Source organism: Telopea speciosissima, chromosome 5, assembly GCF_018873765.1.
Source record: "Telopea speciosissima isolate NSW1024214 ecotype Mountain lineage chromosome 5, Tspe_v1, whole genome shotgun sequence".
Taxonomy (NCBI): Eukaryota; Viridiplantae; Streptophyta; class Magnoliopsida; order Proteales; family Proteaceae; genus Telopea; species Telopea speciosissima.
The window spans coordinates 8,936,124-8,962,137 of record NC_057920.1 but is presented as its reverse complement, the minus strand read 5'-3'; the positions used below and the strand labels follow the sequence as shown (position 1 = coordinate 8,962,137).

Sequence of the window (26,014 nt, the reverse complement as noted above, 5' to 3'; positions counted from 1 at the left end):
GCACACAACCTCCAAGACATCAAGCTCTTTTTTTTTTCAGTGAGACCGACACATCAATGTGTCTTCTCCGTTCTATACCGTGAGACTGTCCACAAAGTTATGGTGACTCCATCCGTCGAGCTCAGGCAGTCATGCACTGCGCTCTTCCTGTTCCTGAGTTGTTGTGATGCTACAAAATCAACAAATTCTGTTAAAAGCATAGCCCATGTCTTTTTTTCCTTCATAACTTTTCACCAAACTCTTGAGAGTCCCACTGAATATCTATCTCCTTTCCCAAAAGACCATCATGAATTCATTTGTTATTGGGAGAATAGGCACGAACATAAAGGCCTTCAAGAGAGCACTAGTTTCCAACAAAAAGATGCACAAGTACACTTATAGTTCTGAAATAATAAATTAACAGTGAATTGCATGGTTAGTACTTAAGATTCTATTTGATACTTCAAGGGAGAAAGGAATAAAACGAAGAATGTTGAAACTTGTTTGAGGAATCAAAGAAGAAACAAGCACATGGTTACCTTGAATTTTAAATTAACCTGGCCTAGGCCTTTCTCTTAAAAATAAGTAAATCACAGGGGCTCTACCGCTTAAATATTAATTACTCCACAAAACCGCTTCAGCTGACACTCGTGCTGCCTGCTGCTGCTACTCTATAGAAGAGGGGGGGAGGTTAAAAAAATCCTAAAACAACATTTACAAAGTGTCCTTCAGACAAATGTATTTACAACTTTGCCTTCAAACCTCTCCTAATCCTCCAGAGTTTGAATCTCACCCATCATGATGCGATTACTAACAACATTGAACCCCAGAACCGCTGAGCTCACCTTCTTCCCTTTCTTTCCCTTCTTCTTGCCTCCTGACTTGGTAGACCCATCCGCTGCCATGTCTGAATCAAAGTCCCCAGCACCTGCACTCTCTGTATTTACATCTCCAACACCAAAACCATCCAACCTTCGATCGTTCCGAGATCGGAAGGCAATCTCAATCACATCAGCTGACAACAGCTCCTTGTAGTTGAGAAACTTGTCAATGAACTCATGATCAGGATCAAATGAGGCAAGATTCTCTATCAGAAGTGTCTCAGCCTCCGATGTTGACTGCTTTAGACAAAATTCCAGGAAACTTGTATCTGGGGAACCAGAGGACCAAGAAAACTTATAATCAAGTCATGACTATGAAATATATGAGCAGAAAAAATCAAGGTACAAAACCCAAATATCAGATCTTAGGCAACAAAATTAACTCGACAACCAAAGCTTCTAACCCCTCCCCATCTATATGGCCATGGTTAACTGGAATTTTCCATCACTTTGTCATCCTCGAAGATCTAATGAAAATCCATGTGTCAGCCTCCTGCAGTCCAGTGCAGGATACTATGGACTTCCAAATTCCAATTAAACTCAATGAGCCAAAAAGGCAAATGAAGGTAGCATCCAACTTCCCTGAGAGAGGGGAAGCAAGGGATCATAGGAAATTATTCTGCCTTGGACATGATCAGGTTTGGCTGACCGGACATGATTTTGGATCAAAATAAGACCTTAAGAGCGAAGAACTAAAACACACGTGAGTGTACACACACACACAAAGCAGAAAAAGGACATATTGAACTTATCTATTCCAAGAAGGGGGAATTTGAAAATTCGTCAAAACGCAAATATTTGAAAACAAAAAAAAAAAAAGATAATGCAAACCATGGAGTAGCAATTAAGTACCCTTTGTCCCAGTAAGCCTCACAGATTCACTTTCACACCAATCTCTGAAGTCCATGGCCTCTGCAAAACATTAACATTTAAAGATCAGTTAAAAGTCCAAAATTTATAAAAAAAAATTAGGGAAAATGATTTGTCTGGGAGTGTAGCTCCAGTGCCCAGACAGAGGATGGGTGAAATGACCACCTCGCCCACATGAAAGTTGGAAATCCACTCCTCATTGATGCTTCCTGGCGCACTCCCATTGGCCCCCCGCTAGCAGCCTGGCACTGGGGCCAAGCTCCCAGACAGGAAAACTCTTCCCCCAAAAACAAAAAAAAACACAACATTTGCAGGGGAAAGGAGGGAGAGGCTCACCTGACTGTTTGGATATTGTGTCCCGCTTTCCTCTTAGCAAGGACTGGGAAACAGCAGAAGAGGAAACAGAATAATCAGTTGATCTGCTTCCTGTGGACTTTTGCCGACTTGTGGATCCTGCTACAGTCCCTTTTACAGCTGTGGCTTTGGATCCCCAACCGCTCTGCTTTGCAAGAGATGGAAAATCTGACCTGCTTATAATGAAAATTACATTAAATAGACTAATGAAAAAAGAACATACTTTAATTCTTTGTGTTCATTTAATGAAAATTACATCAAATAAACACAAAATGCACATGAAAGCACAAACTCTAATTAAACCAAACAGAAATAAAAGAAACTCAACCCAAGTTCTGATCCGTAAAAAACTCAACTCAAGTCCTCATCCATCATACTTTAATTCTCTTTGAGGCATCATCTTTTATATCACCTTACTGATAATTGATCCTAGATACCAAAAATGGTCACTTCATGGAATCTTTATCTCATCAACTTCCACCCCCTCATTATCCTTCCCAAAGTTACTAAAGTTAAACACCATATACTCCATCTTCATTCTACTTATCTTAAAACCTTTTGATTCCAATGTCGATCTCCATAACTCCAGTTTGGCGTTGATTCCAACTTTTGTCTCATCCGCTAAAACAATGTCATCAGCAAACAGCATGAACCAAGGAATCTCATCTTGGATGTCTCTGGTTAACTCATCCAAGATAAGCGCAAACAAATAAGGGCTTAATGCTGCTCTTTGATGTAACGCAACTGTAATTGGGAATTCACTACCTTGACCCCCCCCCATGGTTCTTACATTAGTCACAACGCCATCATACATATCTTTAATTATGTCCACATATTTACTTGACCCTTCTCTTCCCTAGCACAGGCCAGATTAAATCTCTAGTAACTCTGTCATAAGCTTTTTCTATGTCAATAAAAACCATATGGCGATCCTTTTGACCCTCTCTAAATATTTCCCTGAGTCTCCTTAGTAGGTATATCGCTTCGCTTTTGTTGTGGATCTACCTACCATAAAACCAAATTGGTTCTCTGAAATAGTGGTTTGCTTTCTCAGTTGTGTTTCAATAACCCTCTCCCATAATTTCATGATATGATTCATTAGTTTTACACCTCTATAGTTGTTACAGCATTGGATATCGCCTTTATTTTTTGTAAATCGGTACCACAATGTGTTTTCTCCATTCATCTGGCATTCTCCCAGTGCACATAATCTAATTAAACAACTTGGTTAGCCAAAATAAGCCACAGATTCCTAAGCTCTTCCACACTTCTATAGGGACCCCATCTGGGCCTGGAGTCTTGGCTATTTTCATCTTTCTAAGTTCTTCTTTTACTTTAGAAACCATAATTTTACATATAAAGCTTCGACAAATGTCTAGATGCGTAATGTCTTCTTCCAAATTACTATAACTCGGATTGGTTTCATTAAGTAGGTTGTAGATATAACCATTCCATCTCTCCTCGATGTTCTCATCCTTTACTAGGATTCTACCATCAACAATTTTAACCTCTAGTTGTTATAGCATTAGATATCGCCTTTATTTTTTGTAAATCGGTACCACAATGTTTTTTCTCCATTCATCTGGCATTCTCCTAGTGCACATAATCTAATTAAACAACTTGGTAAGCCAAAATAAGCCACATATTCCTAAGCTCTTCCACACTTCTATAGGGACCCCATCTGGGCCTGGAGTCTTGGCTATTTTCATCTTTCTAAGTTCTTCTTTTACTTTAGAAACCATAATTTTACATATATAGCTTCGACAAATGTCTAGATGCGTAATGTCTTCTTCCAAATCACTATAACTCGGATTGGTTTCATTAAGTAGGTTGTAAATATAACCATTCCATCTCTCCTCAATGTTCTCATCCTTTACTAAGATTCTACCATCAACACTTTTAACACATCTAACCTCGTCGAAATCTCTACTCATCTTTTCCCTCATTCTAGCTAGCTTATAGATAGTTTTTTCCACTTCCTTGGTGTTTAGATTGTTATAGAGATCTTCATATTTCTTCGCCCTTGCTTTCCCTGCAATCTTCTTAGCTTCATTTCTAGTAGATTTATACCTTTTTAGATATTCTACATCCATAGTCTTTTGCCAAGCCTTGAAACTAGCTTTCTTAGCCTTAATGGTTGTTTGGACCTTGTCATCCCACCACCAAATCTCCCTAAGAGAATATGATGTTTTCCTTCGATTCCCCTAGGACCTCTTTAGCCACCTTTTTAATACATGTAGACATCTCGTTCCACATCAAATTAGTCTCTCTCTCCAAGTCCCACTTTCCTAGTTTGACCACTTTGTCAGTAAATGACTTCGGGGAGTCTCCTCTCAAGTTCCATCATCTTACCTTAGGGCAGATAGGCTCCCCTATCTTACGATCCTACGCGGCTAGATACATATCCATGACAACCAAACCAAGGTGAGTGGTTAAGCTCTTCCTTGGAATAACTTTGCAATCCTTACAAGAAAATCTGTCAGACATTCTTGTTAGGAAGAAAGTCATTTGGCTAACATGATGTCCACTTCTGTGGGTGACTAAATGCTCCTCTATCTTTTTAAACTAGGTGTTTACAATGGATAGAGCATAAGCCACTCCATAACCTCCACGCATAATTTCATAGCCTCTAGGCCCTCCATGATCTCTCCCTACATGCCTACATGTCCATTCAGATCACCCCCTATAATAATCTTTTCTCCTTGACTAATATCTTGCACTACTCCATCCAAGTATTCCCAGAATTGTAACTTGCTGCCGTCGTACAATCCAACTTGGGTTGCGTATGCACTGATAAAATTGACTACTTCTTTCTCAGACACAAGTTTGATGGATATAATTCAATCTTCAAGTCATTTAACATCCACTCAAGGTCTTAGGACTAAGTTTTGTGCATGATTTCGCCCAGCCACGAAACCGAGTTCTGCCGAGATCTCGATGAGTTGATTTATTTTTTCCCTTCATGATTCGATGGTGGGTTACGGTGGCCATATGGCCAAGATAGGTCCTGAAACTTGACATCAACCCTATTTTAGGCCTTCTAAACACAATGGAAACATTAGTTTTTACAAATTCAAACCCAAAATGGTACTTTGACTTTGGACCCTTAATGTAGTCCTAGATAGGTAGGAACTACTAGGAGCCAAATAACAAGATCAATAGCAAAAGGGGTTGCTGGTTCGAATGGACAGCAATAGGTTTTAGGTTAATTCTAGGGTTTAGGATGGGAATTTGGGAATGGGTCTTATATGGCTTTAATATGCAGGTCTAGGGTGCTTTTATGGCATATAAATAATAGGATTTGGGAAGGTTTTAAAATTCTGAAATTCTGGACAATTGAGTTGCAGGTTTTGGGTTTTAATGGAGTGGAGGAACGGAGAGGATAAAGTGGGAGTTATGGGCTGGATTTAGGATCGAGCGTAGGGAGAAGTGTGGGGGTTGTATGCTGGGAGTTTGGCACAGATTTGATGGTTGGAAGGTAAATGCTTGGGGATCAAGCTAAAATTCGAAGGAATAGTTGCAGGTTTAATGGAGGGGATGGAAGGCTGGTTGTAGTGATCTGATTGGGTCGATAAGAAAGGATGGATTAGATTAGAGGATGAAGAGGGAAGGATATATGCAGGAATCTAAAATTACTTACTGGTTTGATCTCCTTCAAAGGCAGCACCAGCAGCTTGAAGAAGCTCGATTGAAGAAGAAGAAGAACCTCCCGGTACTAGATACACGCAAGGAGTCGTGAGAGTCCACTCACCCTAGCACCTTGAGATCCACAAAGCAACACTCACACAAGGGAGCAATAGCAACAACAAAGGCAACAAGCATAAAGCTGAGTTTTATTAATCAAAATTCGTATTCAATACTTGGCCCCCTTACAACCTTATATAAAAGACTCAAAATTAGACTCCTACACTAAAAAGGAAAAGCCTAACCCAATCCTTAACCTATTAGGTAACTTAAACTAACTAGGAAACTAAAATACTAAAAGAAATAGATTCAAAACATGGCTGGAATTATAGAGTCATAATCCAGCCCAACTTACATCACATGACCACTTAACCAAGTCACATAATCACTTAAATTGAACCAATTGGATGCAACCAATTTGAACCGGTTCAGTTAAAAAACATACAAATAAACTAAGTATTGGGCTAATCCCGTATGCAACCTATATACCCCTAGTTTAGGCTCATTAAAGTGGCCTAATACATAGAAAACCCTAGGGAACAAAGGCCCAACATGTATATAACCCAACTCTAGGCCTATTTCTAAAGAAATAAGCCAATTTCTATGATGAATCTGCATCAACTCTCCCCAACTTGAAAAAATTCGTCCTCGAATTTTGCAGTGATGGGGAGGAATCAACATGTGATCAGCAGTTTTGACCATGCCCAAACAAAATTTCGATGAGCCAAGAACATTGGGGATAAAGTCTTCAATGCGTAGAGCTTGCTTTTCGAAAAACCATGGTGGCATAACAAACTCTATGTGTTCTTTCTTTGAATCAGTAGCAACTGTCAATGTCTCATCCATAGAGCCTTCAGTGTTAGCAACCTTCTCATCTAATGCATGAGACACAAGCTCCACCTCTTCAAGAACAGCATCTTGAAGGTCATTGTTTTCCTTTGGAATGCTCTCAATTAACTTTTCATCTTGTACTGTTTCAGCTTTGTCTACTTTGTTCTCTTCAATGTATACCTCTTCAGTAAAATCTTCTACAATTGTGTTTTGGACCTCCACATCAATTTGATGGCCGAGCTTCTCAATTATGATCTCAACTACTGGTGCAGCTTGGTCTACTTGAATTTCTTTAGCTATCGGTTCTTGAATCTCTTCAACACAAACTGCCTTAGTAGAATCTTCTGTTGGTACATCTGCCATTGGTGAAACTTCAAACACAGTCGATGCCACTTGTGTTTGAGTTGACATGTTCGACAGTCCCTGTGGCTATACAGTCAATGTGGTCACCTTTGGTTGTAACCCTTTTAGAGTAAACAAATGGTATAGACGGTGTCGATCAGGTAGGACACACGCGTTGTTTTCAGGTTCAATCCAACCTTGTCGCTCGTCCAACCAATGACAACCTACTGCAATAACGCTCCTTGGAGATGGTAACCGCTTACACCAAGCACCGTCAGAGTATGAACACCCAAATTCAACAAAGACTTGACCTGTAGGCATAATGAGAATATCTCCTGATTGGGACAACATATCCACCACGGATTATGAAATAATGTCGTTAGGTCGCCTCTCATCAACAATTAATATGGCTGTGCTCCCATTGGGTAGACGAACACGGGTCTTAAAAACGGAGGAAGATGGGTCTTTCGAGGTTTGGTTGGAGCTTTCCTCCGCCATAGCTCTGATACCAAATAATGTAGTCCTAGATAGGTAGGAGACCTACTAGGAGCCAGATAACAGGATCAATAGCAAAGGGGGTTGCTGGTTCGAATGGACAGCACTAGGTTTTAGGTTAATTTTAGGGTTTAGGATGGGAATTTGGGATGGGTCTTATATGACTTTAATATGCAGGTCTAGGGTGCTTTTATGGCATATAAATAGTAGGATTTGGGGAGATTTTAAAATTCTGCAATTCTGGACAATTGAGTTGCAGGTTTTGGATTTTAATGGCGTGGAGGAATGGAGGGGATAGAGTAGGAGTTATGAGCTGGGTTTAGGATCAAGCATAGGGAGAAGTGTGGGGGTTGTATGCTGGAAGTTTGGCACAGATTTGATGGTTGAAAGGTGAATGCTTGGGGATCAAGCTAAAATTCGAAGGAATAGTTGCAGGTTTAATGGAGGGGATGGAAGGCTGGTTGTAGTGATCTGATTGGCTCGATAAGAAATGATGGATTAGGTTAGAGGATGAAGAGGGGGAGGATATATGCAGGAAATTAAAATTACTTACTGGTTTGATCTCCTTCAAAGGCAACAGCAACAGCTTGAAGAAGCTCGATTAAAGATGAAGAAGAACCTCCCGGTACTGGACAGACGCAAGGAGTCGTGAGAGTCCACTCACCCTGGCACCTTGAAATCCACAAGACAACACTCACACAAGGGAGCAATAGCAGCAACAAAGGCAGCAAGCATAAAGCTGAGTTTTATTAATCAAAATTCGTATTCAATACTTGGCCCCCTTACAACCTTATATAAAAGACTCAAAATTAGACTCCTACATTAAAAAGGAAAGGCCTAACTCAATCCTTAACCTATTAGGTAACTTAAACTAACTAGGAAACTAAAATACTAAAAGAAATAGACTCAAAACATGGCTGGACTTGTAGAGTCCAAATCCAGCCCAACTTACATCACATGACCACTTAACCAAGTCACATGATCACTTTAATTGAACCAATTGGATGCAACCAATTTGAACCGGTTCAATTAAAAAACATAAAAATAAACTAAGTATTGGGCTAATCCCGTATGTAACCTATATACCCCTAGTTTAGGCTAATTAAAGTGGCCTAATACATAGAAAACCCTTGGGAACATAAGCCCAACATGTATATAACCCAACCCTAGGCCTATTTCTAAAGAAATAAGCCAATTTCTATGATGAACCTGCATCAACCCTAGGTTGGTAGTCTACACTATAGGTGAGCTCTACCCTAAGCTATTCCCCAGAATATTTAGAACATATACAATTGAAGTAGAGGTGTAAAACAACGAAATTAAGAATTAGGAATTAAAAAAATCAACGAATAAAGCATTTAATGCATTAGGCACATAGTCATAATCATACACGGTTTTTTAAAATGTAGCTCCCTCTCTTGATGTTGAAGCTTCAATCTTAAGTTGATGTTAGATTTGCCAAAAAGAATCACCAAAACCCACACTTGGAGGGGTTTTTCCTTCACAGTAGGGCGAGAGAGGCAGAACAGAGCGAGAAATAGTGAAATTTTGTCGAAATAGGGTATAAAACCCATGTGACTTGGTCTAATTCGACTGAGTCGAATCAAAGTTGAAAAATGAATCAAGATCCCGATTCGAAACCGAGATCTTGCATGTTTTCTATAGCACATGTGGTCTCGACTCGCCGGGCCACAAAACTGAGATATTTCCGAGATCTCCCTGAGATCTTGTACCATGCATCCACTACATCATCTTTAGAGCTTTATCCACTACTATCCCCACTCAATTTCTATTACTTTGCTCCCTTGTATACCATAGTTTAAAGTCGTCCAACTCCTTCGCTTTCTTACCCTTCCATCTAGTCTCTTGAATACATACAATATTAATCCTTCTTCTCCTCATCACATCAAGCAATTCTAGGCTCTTTCCCGTTAAGGAACCAATGTTCCAAGAAGCTAATTTAATCTTGCGCTTATAAGCACCTTCTTAACCCGCACATGACCACGGTACGAGAGCCCATGACTACCTGTCACCACATAGGGCTCCAATGCAGCACGTCGCTTACAGGGGACGCCCTAGCATGAGGTCGCATAAATGCTGACCTTGGGAAACATAAATAATAATAAAACACTTAGAAAGGGATCAATGCAAAAGAAGATTGAAAAAATATAATATGGTGTGGGCTGCCGAGCTGACGCACCAAAAAAATATATATAGGCAATAGAACGCTAACTGGCCGTGTAGCGTCTACACTAGCATGAGGGCCAATAAGAGCGTTTGCAAGAGCATTTGACTAGATAAAATTTTCATGTTCACTAGGGGTTGAGCGGTAATTTCACACAATCCTGTGTCTAGGTGCAGGAACCACGCGACCGGTTAGTGTTCTTTTCCCGTAAAAATGTATACTATACAAAAAAACAAACAAACTAAATATGAAGGGCCCCCCTCAAGTACATTGATATAGAAAAGGATACATAAACCTGAGACGATAAAAACTAATAAAGTGAGAAGGTTCTAAAACCCAATAGTGCACGACGTCAGGTCTAACACATATACTATGAAATAAAAGATACTACATACCAAGATGAAAAATGGCACATATATATAATATTTAAAAGGGTAAAGTAGTCTGTAACCAACAACCTGGTTACAATACATTAGGGTAACCGGACTTATTTGTCCACCTCACATTGCATACCGACTTTTTGAGGTGAGGACTCTTTTTGTAATTCCGCCTCCTCTTCCCTATCCCTTTCGCTCTACCCTTCTTCACCGTCAACGACTTCCATCCCCCTCCTCCCCTCCCTCTCATCTTCCACAACCCATGTATATAATATTTAAAAGGGTAAAGCAGTCTGTAACCAACCTAGTTACAATACATTAGTGTAACCGGACTTATTTGTCCACAGTTATCAAGGCGGCAAGGCAACCTAAGGTGGTAGAGGGGTGTCTAAGCACTTAGGTGATAAAGCGCCCACCTAGGCAACACGCCCAAGTGTTATTTTTTATTTCCCCTCTTTTCTAACATTATTTAGTATGCTACAATATGTACCTTATATCATAAAAATCAACATTAAGCCACATCAAGTCCTAAAAAAACCAACATTATGCAACATCAAAACATAAAAAATCAACATTAAGTCACATCAAGTAGTCAAAAATCAATATTAAGCCACATAAAGTCATCAAAAATCAACATAGAATAGAAGAGAGCAGAACTGAAGAAGTAGCTACTGGAAGTTTGAAACAATCAAAACATAAATTTGGTTTATACTGTTCTTAGAAAATATGATCTTAACAATAAGTAATTAAATTGCTCTTGATTTAGAATAAATGTTCTTGTTCTCTAAGAAGTTTGACTGATCAAATGATTTTATTTTCAAATGAGACATTTTGTATTAGGTTAAACACAAAACCAGCTTTCCAACCAATCCAAGATTGCTTAAATCTAATTTATATTGAAGGAGTTATGTTCCGATCAAACCTTACTTGGTGTGTGCGGATGCTGTCAAAATCGCTCTGAATGTAAATATTTTTTTAGATATCAAAACAAATGAATATTTTACCGCACTTTGGGATTTTAGCAATGTTTTACCATATTAAGATTTATGGAATTTTTAGATTTGAGAAAAACCAATCATTACAAAATTGAAAATTTCATCTACCGCCAAAAATCCAGTTTTTGTTCTTGAACTGGGGGGGTTGACTTTTATTCTTTTGGAATTTTATTTTTTAACTATTTTTATTGAATCAAATAGGGGGTATTTGCTTATTTTTGAATAATATCTTAAAGTAAACGTTTTTACAAAAATATTTACTAAAATGATATTTGGCATAAATAAGTGCCAAAACCTGGTCTGATACCAATTAAACCAGTGCAAGGCACCCTGCACTATGGCAATAGTCGCCAAGGCCCCTATAGATCCGCCTAGGCAACGCCTTGACAACTATGTTTGTCCACCAAACATTGCTTACCGACTTTTTGAGGTAGGGGCTCTTTTTGTAATTCTCCCTCCTCTTCCCTCTCCCTTTCGCTCTACCCTTCTTCACCGTCAACGATTTCCATCCCCCTCCTTCTCACCTCCCTCTCATCTCCCCCAACCCTCCCTTCCAGCAGCTCTCTATCTCTGCACAAATTCCTTAATCAGAAGTACTAAGCCTTCAGAATAGCAAGTCCCACACTTTTGCTTTTGAAGAATGATTTAGCCATCCCAATTAAACTCTAAACGCATCGTCACCCTTCAGATCCACAAGCACAGTAGAAAGTCTCTGTTGCAGACTGCGAAACACCAACTCAACAATGAAGAAATGACATCAGAAAAAAGAAACCAATATCAGCATTCACGGTTTACTGGGCTGGTGGAAACTTTTGCTTCATTTGCATGGTTTCTGGTATTTTTAGGAGGAAATCAAAACAGTGGTGCATTGTGTGTGTGCGCATCAGATCGCACTAACGTGAACCATGTGCATAAGACAAAAGGGTTCATATGTACTATGCAGCACCTGCGAGTTAAGCGTTCTCGCTGTTTGCTATAACTCACCAAATAGAACAGGCAAGGAGGCAGCGGGGAAGTGCAGTTGCACAGGGATAGGGACGGGGGACGGAAGAGGGGGGGACAGCCGGACGGGCAACGACGGGGGATTTTCTCTCTCCCTCTCTATCCTCCGTGTGAAAGTACATCATTAGGTATCTTATTATATTTCCGTCTCACTTTATGGAGGGCAAAAAAGTCTGGTTACGACACCCCCATTTAAAAAAGGCACATAACAGGATGAAAAAAGGATCTAATCATTTAACATGTGAACCAACTCAGGCAGAGCAACGTGCATTAAACCCAACAATCAGGGAGATCAATAAACAATAATGCGAAGTGTCAAACAAAATTACCAATCAGGGTCAGCCAATCAGCATTACCAATAAACAGAAATATTATAAAGATGAGGTTAAATAAGGCAAAAATAAAAGCCGATGAAAGCTAGAGCACAAGAGGATAAGATGTAGAAACACGAAACAAGAGCTAAAGACTACTAAATAAATAGTTGGAAGAGTGGTAGAGGGAGTATCCCTTACTACACGGGGGCACTCTGTTCGTGACGGTTCAACCACCAAGTCATAACAGCCTCTGAGGCAGCAGGAACAACCTGCTGAAACCTTCTGCAAAACGTAAACAAACTTGTACCCAGATGAACAGATGCTGCCTACATACAAGAATAGGAGCTGCACGGAGCCAAATCGTAACCCAATGACCGCCGGCCACAGTAACAGAGGAGATCTATGTAGCGCAACGAAGCAGTTCGCAGGGTACACAGATCCAGGGACGCCGCCGAAGTTCAGAGAGTGCAGAGTGCCAGGCATAGTAGATTGAATCATCGAAACAATCCATCTCAGATCTGGTGTCCTCTGTTGTTCCCTGCTGATGGGTCTATCTTTGGCGTAGATCTGGTGCTTGGCGCAGGTCAGTTAAGGGCAGGAACTACCTCTGTAGACCATCGACTACAACCACCAGAGTTAGGGCAAGAGGTCTACCGAAATCCGACAAGGCAAGGATGCAGGTCGTCGGTTTCCTTCGTCCTTGTGAGCCGAAGCGGAAGTGACAGTCTTAGAGATAAAGGGAAGGGGATGAGGGTAGATACGCCTGTGCCTTCGCTAAGTAAAAGGAAAACGCTGACAAGTTGTCAGCAGCGAGAGCGATTGCAGAGCGAGGACGATTTAAGTTTGAGGCTTTCTTCAACCAAGCATTACTAATAAAAGGAGAAGGAAAGGGTATTTTCAGAAAACAGAAATAAGGTCTTTAAATTAACTTACGATTTGAGGTTGAGGTTGTCTTCAACCTCTACACAGCAAACTAACGACCTGTGCAGCGAAGGAGAAGCCCTTGTGGTTGATAGAACTCAGCCGATGGAGATCCAATCCTCTTGAGATTTTAGGGGAGACTCCAACTCAACAATCTATCGAATGCAACCAAGGAGTTACCGAAACAGCAAGTGAAGAGAATCGAACCTCTGAAATCAGATCTAGATGGCAAGGCAACAACCATCTGTAGTTGCTGGTTTGCAACTCACCACAAAGGGGGTCCTTAAGGACAGATAAGGGGTAGGGGTATGCTAGCAAACCCTAAAAGATCAGTCCAAATCATCGAGAGGCTGCAGGGCTTTGAAGTTTGTTTCTCAGCCACGCAGTATATGCAAGCAGAGAACAGAAAAGGAAAACAGCAAAGGATAACAGGTAAGGGGCAAGGAGAGAAGAGGATTAGGAAGATGTAGAAGAAGAAAGGGAGAAAGAAAGAATATGGAACTGCAGGGGAGAAGAAAGGATAACGTACCTGAGAAGGAAAGGAGAAAGAAAGAGAGTGGGGGAGCAGAAGGAACAACATCCAAGCTGCCCTAGGCCACACAGGCTTCAACTAAAACAAAAACTCAATATTCCATTATTCAATTCAGAAACTCCATCACAGTACATGCCATATAAATAAGAAAAGACTCCTACCTACTAAAACAACTATATCCAGAATAGGAAACTAACTCAAGCAAATCTCCTATTTAATCTACCCAATAAAAATAAAAGCTTGTTAATCCCAATATAGAAATAAATCTTAAATATCCTAAAATTGCTTTCCAGTAACCTACTAACCTCAAGCTAAACAAGCTTATAATCTGTAAATGAAAGAAACATTGCATGTGGATTAAAGCTTATAGAAATTTGATGGAGTGATGAAAGAATACGAAACAATAAGCAACATGCACAAAATAATAGACCACAGATAAATTATAATAATCACAAAAAAAAAAAAAAGAATTAACTGCAAGATATTAATATAAAAATAAAGAAAAAGGTATCATCAGAAACATACTGTTTCGCTTCTTGTTTTGATTGATCCAGTGGACCCCAGAACAAATCATCCTCTGCCTTAGATTTTGAATGGACAGAAGCAAGGGAATTGATTTGAATTGGAGACGCAGCCTTAGATGGAGATGACCCAGAGACTGGCCATGAAGAGCCACTTCCACGGGTGTTGCGGGTTGATTGCACTTTCTGGGGAGATGGGATTTGGATTTGGTTCTGGACTGAGGAAAACTTTTTCTCCTGTTCCTTTAGGATGTCCCTTAGTGATGTTGGCTTAGTTAGCTTCCCTGAGTCAGTCGACCAGGCCGGGGCAGGCAAAGGATTTGCAGCCTCCCCCTTCCAGATCACAAAATCTCCCAAGGATGGACCTGACGGTGGAGTGGGTAACGCATCCTTCTCCTGCTGTACCTGACGAGAACTCTTTGCTTTCTCAATAGGACTTGATGCAATCGGCATATCAGCAGAAGCAATGGGTGTTGAAGCCTTAGCAGCCATACCCTTACCCTTCGCAGACTTTTTGCGGCTCTTTTTAGTGTCTTTTGCCTCGATGAAATCATCATTGTCAACAATCAGATCTGCTTGGATACTGACTGGCAGATTAGAGACATTGACAGAAACCTCCGTAATTCTTTCATTAGACTTTGCCAAAACTTCTTCGGCCAATAGGTCATGTAACTGGCTCTTTTTGCTCACTGGGTTGACAGAACTTTCAGCTTTTCCAGTGATAGTATGTGCACTAACTGCATCTTGATGACTATCTCTAACAATCTTAGGCTCTGCATTCGCAACAACCCCAGCCCAAGGGGTTGAGGAGCTCATAGAGTTGACGGATGTGGCATTCTCAGAGATAGTCATCTCCATCTGAACCTTCCGCTGTTCTTCCTGTTGAATTTCCAGAAGGGACTTAGCTTTGAGACCAGGACCAGATTTCCAAGCTTTTTGTCCTGAATGTCCCTGTGTGCTATGCATTGTAACAGATTCGACTTCTCTTGTTTCAACCTTGCCTTCTATAGATGAAACTTCATTCCTAGAGATGCTACCAGCTAAGGCGCTCTTATTAAGTTGAGAAGCTAGTGTTTCAAAAGTAGATACTCCTGTTGTCACTGGTGATGTGCCATAAACTGCTTCTCCCACATCCATGTGCATGTCAGATTTTGCCTCTAATCCCACAGTTTCAGATTGCTTCAACGGCAGAGTAGGAGATGCCTTGGATATTCCCTTTGACTGGTCCACGGAGGATTGAGCCTTTGAAGATTTTTGCTTTCTGGACTTCTTCTCTGAAGCCTTCTTTGCCTCACGTACTTCAGCATTTTTAACTTCTTTTACAATTGGGGACTCAATTTTACATTGCTCATTTTGACCTTGCAGTTCCTCGACAAGACTAGCCGACGGAGGCTTCACATCATTCATTTGTTCACAAACAGATGTTTCAGCCTTGTCAGCCCCTGGTGGAGCCTTAGAAGGGATTTTTGGAGATGCTAGAGGTATAGAGATCGAAATAGCTTCGGGTGTACATTCTACAACAGGTTCACCACTTGTGGGTGTACTTTCTGACAACTGAGCTTGAACTACATCAGCACAACTGTCCAAAGTAAGCACGTGTTCCTGTAGGGTAGGAGGCTTAAGTGAAGTATTGTCCATTACTTCCAGTGAGGGTGAGCTATCCACCACAGTTGGCACCAACAATGAATCCTCCTGCTGAATGTCATCAATCCTTTCCGGAAGTGTAGTACCACCCCAACCCTTTGGATGTGTGGGATTACCAAAAATTTGATGCGGTAAAGGTAGAGGAGAGGCTTCGGAACCGACACTGTAAGCAATATCCTGTGGAAGTTGCGAGGACATAGTAGTAAAGTTAGCCATGTGACTATCTTGCAGATTGGGAACTGGCATCTGTGAATTATTCTGAAACATATCATGTGGCGGACGAAGCCCACGAAGGTCCACAGAAGCATTTCCGGCTGCCACATGTCCATAAGATGGCTCAGGAAAGTGATTATGGGGCTGATGTTCAGACAAAACTTGTGAAAGCAAATGTTGCTGCCGCAATAGCTGCTGCTGCTGCTCCTGTTTCTGTTGCTGCTTAAGCAATATGAGCTTATCTAGCAGTGAAAGTTGTGCGGGAACAGGTGCCTGCGGATTTAATTGAAGTTGGGATAATAAATACTGCTGTTGTAATATACTTAGCATCTGTGGATCTTGAGAGAGACCAGAAGTGAGTAATTTTTCCGGGGTTACAATGCCAGTAGGATGATCTATGTTTTGAGCAATTAAAGTTGGCAAAGATGGCTGATTCTGTTGTTGCATCCTCTGTTGCTGCATCACATATGCGGTTTGGCCAGAGAACTGTTGATTATGATGCATGTCAATCTTATCCTGGCGTGCATCCAAGCCACTCTGGACAGGAAAATTTAACCAACTGGAAATTCCATTAACAGAGGATGAAGAATTGTCAGATGCACCTCCTTGTAGTACAGACATTAAGTCCACATTCTGAAGATGAGGAATCTTATGATGGCCATCTACCATCGAAGATGGGAGTTTCAACTGACTAGAAGGGTCAGGGACAAGCTCTGCCTTGGGAACCATGGATGCTGCATCTCTCCCAGGCCAATATGGGTGAGCATTGGGAAGAGACCTCTGTCGCTCTAGTGATATTCTCTGTGCCAAGAGGTAATTTAGGTCATTACCACTTTCTACTCCCACTGGAGGCATTCCACCAGAATTATTCCCAATATACCCTTGCAGACCTACAAATCAAAACAAACCCACTTGAGTAAGAAAAGCCGCTTTATAACAAAAGCGTACAAATATCTGATGAAGAATAAAAACACAAGCTGCAAAATAGGCTGTATTACAGAATTACTCAAACTTGAAACAGAATCTATTCCCATCGCACAACCTACCTTCTGGGAAAGCAAACTTCTCTCGTGCAGGACTGCTCATGTTACCTGACATCAGTGACTCCAAAAACCTATTCTCAGCATCAGTCCCAGATTCATGTCTACTCCTTGATTCATTTTTTATGATATCAATCTCACTGGAACCCGCATGAAGCTTTCCAAGACTGCTGAACTTTGGCCTACTTAATGTATCTGTATTTTCATTCTGTTTCGGTGAACTGAATCCTGGTGGAGGCCTTGCTTTTGCTCGCAAGTGTGGCATAACATCCCCAAGCAATGAGAAAGGTGTGTCAGGAGAAGCACTTGCAAGGCGTACTTGCAAGTCTATGCTAAAATATCCGGCTTCAAACCACCCAATAAGGTCACTTCCAGAGAAAGGACCCTGAACTTCACCTTGTGGATCTTTATAACACAGGGATAACTCCTCCGGAGAAGACTGCAGCATAACCTTCCGATTTTCCCTTTCCCTGTCAAAGACTTCAGATGATTGCCTTCTAAGAACAGAGTCACGACCAATATCGGAAAGAAAACCCTCACCAACTTGCCAGTTAGATTCATCCTTGTAGTAAGAAGGCGGAACTGTTTTACCAATCTCCTGTTCTGCAGCCTGCTCCTTTTGTGAATGTGACCAGCCCATTTCAGAAGTTGCTGACCGAACTTCAGTAGGAAAATCTCTCCAATCATGCAATGGTAAATGTGAGCGCTCTCCTATTGACTGCGATCTCCATGGAATGCCTGGATGAGCAGAGGAATTTCCATGTGCACTCATTTCCCTACTAACTGCCAGCTCATTAACTTTCTTAGTGGCAGTAACATCTTCCCTAAAAGCTGCACAAAGACAATGAAAGAAAAAAAAAAATTGGTTAAAATAAACTCACTGAAGTGGTGATGGTTAAGCATCCATGTTAAAGCAAATGGAAATGATGCATAAGAAGAACTTGTGTATTCCTGAGAAGGGAGTGCTCATCGTCCTACTCTAGTGCGACATGTTAAAGAAAAATGAGAAAGCCAAGGACACAGCATTCAACAAGACTCGGTCTTATTTTTCAATTAAAAAAATCAAATTAGATGATCATAACCACCACCTTCATAGACATAGACCTTCCAGTTGGGCATGGTTAGTTCAAAGACTTTGTGAAAGTTACTTATCAACTACTAAGGTCTCACCCATCAAATAGTGACGACCTCCATCCTCGCCATGGCTTATACAATATGTGGAAGATACCAAGATTTTTGGTATAGCATTACTGTAATTTATAGAACTGCTACCTTCTAGACTAAACATGTTATCAAGGTATGCCTGAGGATCCTCAACTGTTTCCAACTTTGGGTCAGCCGAATATGTGTACATGCCTTTCATAAGAAATGCTCTCATTATAGTTTAAATGCCCACCTTTCGAACTGTCAGAATCCTCCTTGAAGTCATCAATGGAAGACGGTAAATCTTCTCGACTACCTGCTAAAATGAAAATATATCAATTAAAATAATCTGGGTAATCAAATTCACTACAAAGTACAAACTTGATAATTGGTGTTAAGTGGGCCGGAATCAGCAGCATATAATATTGGCATCCAACATTTAGAGTGCTAATAGGCTGGCTACCAAAGAATTCAGGCCAGAACTGTTTAAAATATAACACAAGCCAGATCCCCAAGTACACCCCGACTATATGTAGATATATTACAGATGTATCATGAAGGGGTACAATACCAAGCTTCGTTCGTCTAGTTTGCACCAAATCAGTTGAATTTCGTCCAACAGAACCATCTTTAGAAACCTGAGGAATATTACTGCTCACTATATCACCCCTGTCGATTCCCTTTAGGATAACCTATTCAAGCAACAAAAAAAAATTAGACCAACCAAAACCAAAAATAACAACATAAACTTCAGCAAATGAAATTGTGTCAGAATACCAGTTCCTCCACAGTAGGTGTGGAAAGTGCCAGAGGTTCTAATGGCTCTGCTTGTGTAAGAGAATGAACTTCTACAAATCCATCTAACTGCTTTCCATAGGAAAGCACATCAGTCATCCTGTATATATCAAGCAATTTCGTCCTACTATAACTTAAAGGGGAAGACTCCACATGAGCACTTTCACCCTTATCTGAGACAGTACCTAATGACTGAGAATAGGCAGAAGTGCTATTCACAGCACTTCCACCAGAACTAACTTTACCACGACCAACAGAGAAGATCGGAAGTGCATTTTCTCCTCGGCCCCTGCCATAACCAAGTGTAGGAGTCTGCTTGTTAGGTGTCAGAGCTTGGTAATGAGGCTCTGCCCTTCCTCGGTTTTGGGAAGAGTTAGATCGCCATGGCCTATAATAGTCTCCCTCCTTGTCATCTTTCCCATGATTGTTCAGATGAGATAATCCTTTATCACGAGGCACTTCACCATCTCTGCTAGAATCTAGCCACTTCTCACGCCAACTTTCTGACTCCTTATCTTCTGGCCCCCAACGTGTGTTCCATTTGCTCTCACGGCGTTGTTCATAACTAGTTTCCCTGTTACTAGAATCGGTCCACTTCTCAGATGGGGCACGGCGTGCTTCCCCAGAGTGTCGAATGGAGGGGTTATCCATCCACCTGTCCATTTTGCGTGCATCACCAAGCTCTTTATCTCCCTCCCTCCAACGATCTCTGCGGATAGAGGAATCTGTGTCTCGTTCTTCATCACGCCAGCAGTCCCTACGACCAGATTCTGCATCGAGCAAGCTTGGCCGATAAACATCCCTTTTCTTCTCATTATCTTGGATTTCCTCACCATTTCCTGAAGATTTTGAGGCATCTGCACTGCTGGTATGACCTGGACTTGGGCTGAAATTGGATTCCTGTACCATAAACAAACAGAAAGCAGAAACTGTGAAGTAGATTAAGTTATTTCCACATTGTAAGGTGGACAAGCATTTAGATTGGTCTTATATGCATCTCAATGTATGGCAATTTACATTGCCACAACTTTGTTTGGAGATAAGCAGGTTAAACACTTGGATAGACTACGAGAAATTAAGATCACTCACCCCAGTCACCATTCCAGGTTTACCATCCCCAGGCTTTGGCAAAAGCCACTGCGGTGAAAGGGGGATGACATTATCCAATCCTTGCATTTCTGTAGAGTCAAACAGAAGAATGAACACACAAAATCATTAATTAAACAAAGAGCAAAATAATTGCTGCTAAGATAAAGGTGACACTCATGAGACATTATTTAGTCTGAATAACAAACAGCAATTATGAAACTTAGCATTTAAGAAGAGTTGAACCAACTGGACTATAATAAAAATTGACTCCACCTCAATATCCTGATCACATTACTATAAAGTTCCACACACTTTGATCTATAAGATGACAAAACCATGAGTAAGTGGCCATAACCATGGCAATGGCAAATACCAAGGTGATTTGTGCAGCCCAAAACAATAGTACAATGACAAGGTACTCCCGAAGTCTATCAATATAACAAGGCAGTTAACTTTTATGGGAAATGAGTTAATACCTAGCATCCATGCTAATGTAATTATTTGGATCTTGGAACAGTTTCATGTACCTTTCAACAAGGATGGATTGCTAAGTTTGAACCTAACAAATGTAGAGGCACATCAAGGGTATGATGCATAAGCAGACGCCAACAAGTTGCCTGCAGTCAGGCTCAGTCAATCAAGCCAGCAGACCAACTCCCCAGGCTAAACTTACTTTGATCACAAAGAAGTTTACCACCGAAGTGGAGACCACTTTTTTTTTTTTTGGATAGATAGACCCCAGGGAGAATTGAACTCATGACCTCTTAATTGTGAAGGCATGGACCTTGCCAACTAAGCTACCCGCTTCCATTGATGACTTCCCCCTAGAGAGGCTGTTTCCAGAGTCCAGACTCGAACCCATGAGCACTTGGTCACAATGGAGCAACCTTATCGTTGCACCAAGACCCACCCTTAATGCTCTACTTAACTATTGATGCAATCTGAGCGATGAGTCAACGGATCCAGAGGCTACAAAATGAATGTCGCATGTTTTTTGTGGAAAACAAGAAGCAAATTTTGTTCTGAAGAACCTAATAATTCTCTGCACCACCTCGTAACTCCTTAATTCAATAACAAACTTCGGCTAAGCCATAGGTTAGGGATGGTCCAGAAGGGCAATAGGACAGTCCAAATTGTGTAAGCTACATCTGCACCACAATAATTCACATATCTAATGATATACCTAAGTTAGCTCCCTTCTACACCTCAGGAAAAAAAAAAGACCCATTCAACTTGTCAAGACTCAAGAAATAATAGGCCCATTTAAAACGTGCATAAACTATGTGAGTCTACACCACAGTAATAAATCCACATTATGCATGCATAAACTGTATCACCACCATGAAGATTTAGGCTGTGTTTGGTATGCATTCTGAAGAGAGAAAATAGAAAAGAATCGGGTTTTAAAATGCGTTCTAAACCCAGAATCTATTCCAAGAATGCATACCAAACACAGCCTTAGATTCTGACCTTTACTATACCATGACTGCTGTCAACTACACTTAATTTCTTTACACAAATAACACACAAAAGAACAGATTCTAATTAGCATGTGAAACTCCACATGCATTACTAAGAAGACAATAAAGACCAGCTCAATATTCATGACACATTTAGGTTTACAACAACAACAACAAAAACTCGACCTTAACCCAACTAAATGGGGTCAGCTACATGGATCCTAGCAAAGACAAAATAAAAAGATGAAAAGAAAAGAAAAGGAACTAAATTATGCATGTGTAGCATAGTTGTAACAACAACAAATCAGTCTTATACACAGTAACCGGGGTCAACAACGCGGATCCTTTCCCTGCAAACAGCTCTATTTGACGTCATACATGGAACAAGACCTAAGATATGCACATCTTTCCTCACCACTTCTCCTAGGGTCATTTTAGGCCTGCCCCTAGCTCTTTTAGAACCTTCAATCTGAACCAAGTCACTCTTCTTATCCTCAAAAATCAAATCAATGGAACTACAAAGTGTGAGTCAGTTTTTTGCTCATTTTAATGATTTTTTGTTCTTTTAACGTGTTTATTTACAGCCAGCATGTCCCTAAATTGTTCTGGACAATTCAGGACAAAGGAGTACCAACACCAGGACTGAATTTTAAAATGACTGGTCCATTTTTTAAGCACTGCTTAAGCATTTCATTATATGTTAATTATTTATCAAAAAATAAGGACTAAAGTAAGTCATGCAACAAGGGTACCAAATTTTTGCAATGCATCAATGACAGACATATGTAGTACCAACATGCGTATGCCAACACTTCAACTACAACCATTTCTTGGGGGGACTGAAAATTACTTGCAATAAATCTTAATTCTTTTTCCAACATCAAAATATTAACCATCTATATATTTTTCATGCACATCACGCAACCTAATATCATCCTTTCAATGTCATACACTTCCATAAAAAATATGAACATCATGAGCCTAGGAACTAAGGCATCATGATTCTATAATTTTGCAATAAGCTGTACACATTTCATGCATATATACTTGATCAGAACCAGTGTTTAATGTACCACACCAAGGAGATTTCCGGAAACAAAAATAAAAATGATTAGTTCGAACATTTGATAATTGAACCTTTCCAGGGAGACTCATGAAGAGTATTCACCCTACAGAAAAATAGAATCAATGAAATGTCAATAACTCTGAGATCATATGACTACATTGGTTCATGGCCATCTCAATATCTAGAGAGGGATGTATGAAATGTGCATGATTATCTACCGCATGTCCACCATTGGGGCATAAAAAAAAGACAAGGTTCTGAAGATTGGATCCAGAATCAGAATGGTATCAGTATCAGGCTATCAGCCAATCCCTGGTGGAAATGATGAAAATTCAGCCCATGGTTTCAGGAACCAGTATCAAATTGGTCATGACTAACCCAAATCCAGATCAGACGATGTGATTCCACTATTAGAACCATGATATAGAATTGTTTATCAGTAAGGACAACTTTAATGCTTAGACCCAAAAAAATCTACAAGTACATGGACATCATATGCAGGACATTTGCTAAATGGGTGTGTCAGAAATTCAACTTGTTGGGGGCAACACATCTGGCACTTCAAGAAACTAACCATTACAATATTCCTTATCCATGTCCTGATCGACAATCAATGTAATACCTTGATATAGAACTGTTTATATTTTCTGAAAATGGCAAGTATGATATAGGCCTGTTTATCATCAATTTGAATAAAGTGAAAAGGGAATTTTTGAAGTAGATATCATAATGCAAGGAATAAGGATGTGTAAACAATTGAAACTGATGAAGGGAACATTTAGCCATTAGAATGGCTGTATGAAATGCATTGGACATCAGAGATGCTACTTAAACCAATGTTTCCCCAGAACAGGAACTTCTCATAACAGAAGAAAATTAATAGGACATTTCACAGAAAAGACTTTTGAAGTATAAGAGGAAAACATAATTGGTTATGTGCTACATGGAAATCAAATACTCATATAAAGGGAAATCGATCGCTGCCTGGGCTTCTAGAGCCTGCACACACACGCTGGCCAATGGGAGCGCGCGAGCAAGCATCGCCCTAGGCGGGATTTCCACCTTTCCATGAGGGCAGCACGGTACTTTTGCACGCTTCTGTGTCTAGGCACAGGAGCACGGGCCACACGACCAGGTAGCGTTCTTTTCCCCTTATATGAATGTACAATATCGCATAAAAATGTTCAACTTCCAAAAAAATGGTGGTTCTTCCCAAAGAAAAAGCCTGTGTCACGTCCAGTGGGTAAACTTTTCAGACATAGTAGTAAACATACAGGCCCTTATCATTAAAGTGGATTGATAATAGTGGAACCAATATCCTACATCTCATTTGACAATATGGAACCTATAAACTAATCTGGAGGAATCAGTTAAGCAATTTTCTGTAAACATGTCTGCAAAGAAAGGAACAAGTGGAGCACAACAGCATTTACAGAAAACAAATTAAGCTCAATTTTTTCTGTTCTTCAGCTAGTCAGTAATTATGAAACAAGGACTGTAAGTAATCAATATAGATGGTCTTTAGTAAAGTAACTGCTAGGCAAGGTGTTGAGGAAGAGCATTTGACAACAATCCACAGATAAAAAACTCTATATCCATGCATAAATAGAGACTTCATTTTGTTCCAATTTTCCTGTCACTTGACATGCTTTCCTTTTAGGAGAAATATCAAATTTTCCCCGTATAGCCCACTGTGTGTTTATGAGTTCTGCGCGGGGGGAGGAGATCATGACCAAACAGATAATTGATTCCTGTTGGATACCACTTGACATGCTTTCCTTTTAGGAGAAAATTATTACTTGATTTAGGGAAGAAAATTAATATAAACGAATAGAGAACGAAAGAATGAATCAAAAAAAAAAAAAATTAATGCCAAACTTGATAATGGAATGTCAGCATATTAAAATTTTGAGGCTTGGTCGGGAAAATCTGACAAGGCATCTCAGATTAATATAGTGAAATCTGACAGTTATTCTCCATTACACCCGAGCGTGCATAACACACTAATGAAGAAGTTGGTCGATAAAAAACTTCTAGAGAAAAATGCAAAGAGGAAACTATATAAAATAGTCAAAAGAAAAACAAGGGATAAGGGAAAAATGAAACAATGATAAAAGAACATTAGGCAATCAATACCTCTCAGTTTACACTGAATTTGTGAGAGGAATAAAAAAATCTCTTCTAAGAAATGAATTTTGAAGAATAATACCAAAATCCAAATAAGACTGCAACTCGATAACCTCAGAATACGAAAATTTTAAGAATCAGAGTTATATAGTTAGCCGGGCAAAGAATATGGGTGATAAATCTCACTCAGGAGCTAGGGTTTAATGTGAACAACAAAAAAAAAATAGATTTTTATCTGAAACTCCATGCAAATATAGGACAGCATAAGAATCAGAGAAGTAATATTGAGCTCCGCGAGTGCGGCCAAAGGGGGAAAAAAAAAAAAAAAAGGAAGAACAGAGGACAAATTTGAACATCACCTTTGGTGATCTGCGGGGGAGTGTTAACAGAGAGGTGATGACGAGTATCAGCATTGCTCTTGCCAGCCATGATTGATCAAGGAGAGTTAAGCCTGGAAACGAGAGAGCAAACCCTTTCTTTTTTTTCCTTCTTGAATCTTGACGGCTTGTTCGGAGATGGGAGAATGAGAAGCAACTAAGGCCGAGAGGAATATAAGTTAGGGACAAAGTAAGTAAGGATAAAAGCGGATAGATGAAAATACATCACCAATCGGCTTACGTTAGCCAAGAGCCCGAGTTATTGTTTGACTACAAGCAATGCCAGCCCGAGTTAGAGTAGTCTACTTCAAAGTCTTCAAGTGCTTCCTTTCCTATTCTTCTAACTCAGTAGTGCGCATGTCGCATATGGCGTATTTTAAGGTGACGGTTCATTTCCGAACCGAGGTTGTTTGTACTAAAATGTACCATAGGTTGAGAGAGAGAAGTGTGTAATCTGGATTAGACGTAACCCTAGCTGCGCCAACGCTGGGTAGACCACCCGTCAAAAAATCGAAATTACTAAAATGCCCAACAAACTTAAATAGTTTCTCATATTATCGACATTCGATTAGGTTTCAATCATTTCCACTTTTAACTTTGGAGGTACAACTCTCCCTTGCTTACGCTTTAAGCAAGAATTGAAATTGTAAACTTTACATTGATTGCCATCGATCTTTGGTAAGTCGATATACATATCATGGCTTAAAGTTTTCGGCCCTTGGGTAAGCACATGTTTACATAAGTAAAAGGGTATAGGTTTCTACCAAAACAAAAATA

The 26,014-nt window shown here is 40.2% G+C and overlaps 1 protein-coding gene across 3 annotated transcripts; it reads right to left on the bottom strand.

Moving 5' to 3' along the window:
• Positions 1–511: 511 nt before the first annotated feature.
• On the bottom strand, positions 512–25,426 carry LOC122661228 (protein ESSENTIAL FOR POTEXVIRUS ACCUMULATION 1-like). 3 transcript variants are annotated; one of them, XM_043856570.1, is made up of 10 exons: positions 25,220–25,426; positions 20,208–20,296; positions 19,101–20,018; positions 18,895–19,015; positions 18,577–18,642; positions 17,187–18,011; positions 14,288–17,030; positions 2,067–2,257; positions 1,713–1,772; positions 512–1,129 (listed from the first exon to the last, which is right to left on the bottom strand). In XM_043856570.1, exons 1-10 carry the CDS (start codon positions 25,287–25,289, stop codon positions 747–749), a joined length of 5,466 nt encoding a protein of 1,821 aa, XP_043712505.1. In that variant the 5' UTR covers positions 25,290–25,426; the 3' UTR covers positions 512–746. The 3 variants fall into 3 exon arrangements, with proteins under 3 accessions (XP_043712505.1, XP_043712506.1, XP_043712507.1); XM_043856571.1 differs by having other exon boundaries at positions 18,577–18,639; XM_043856572.1 differs by lacking the exon at positions 25,220–25,426 and adding an exon at positions 24,001–24,081 and having other exon boundaries at positions 20,208–20,301.
• Between the last annotated feature and the right edge of the window lie 588 nt (positions 25,427–26,014).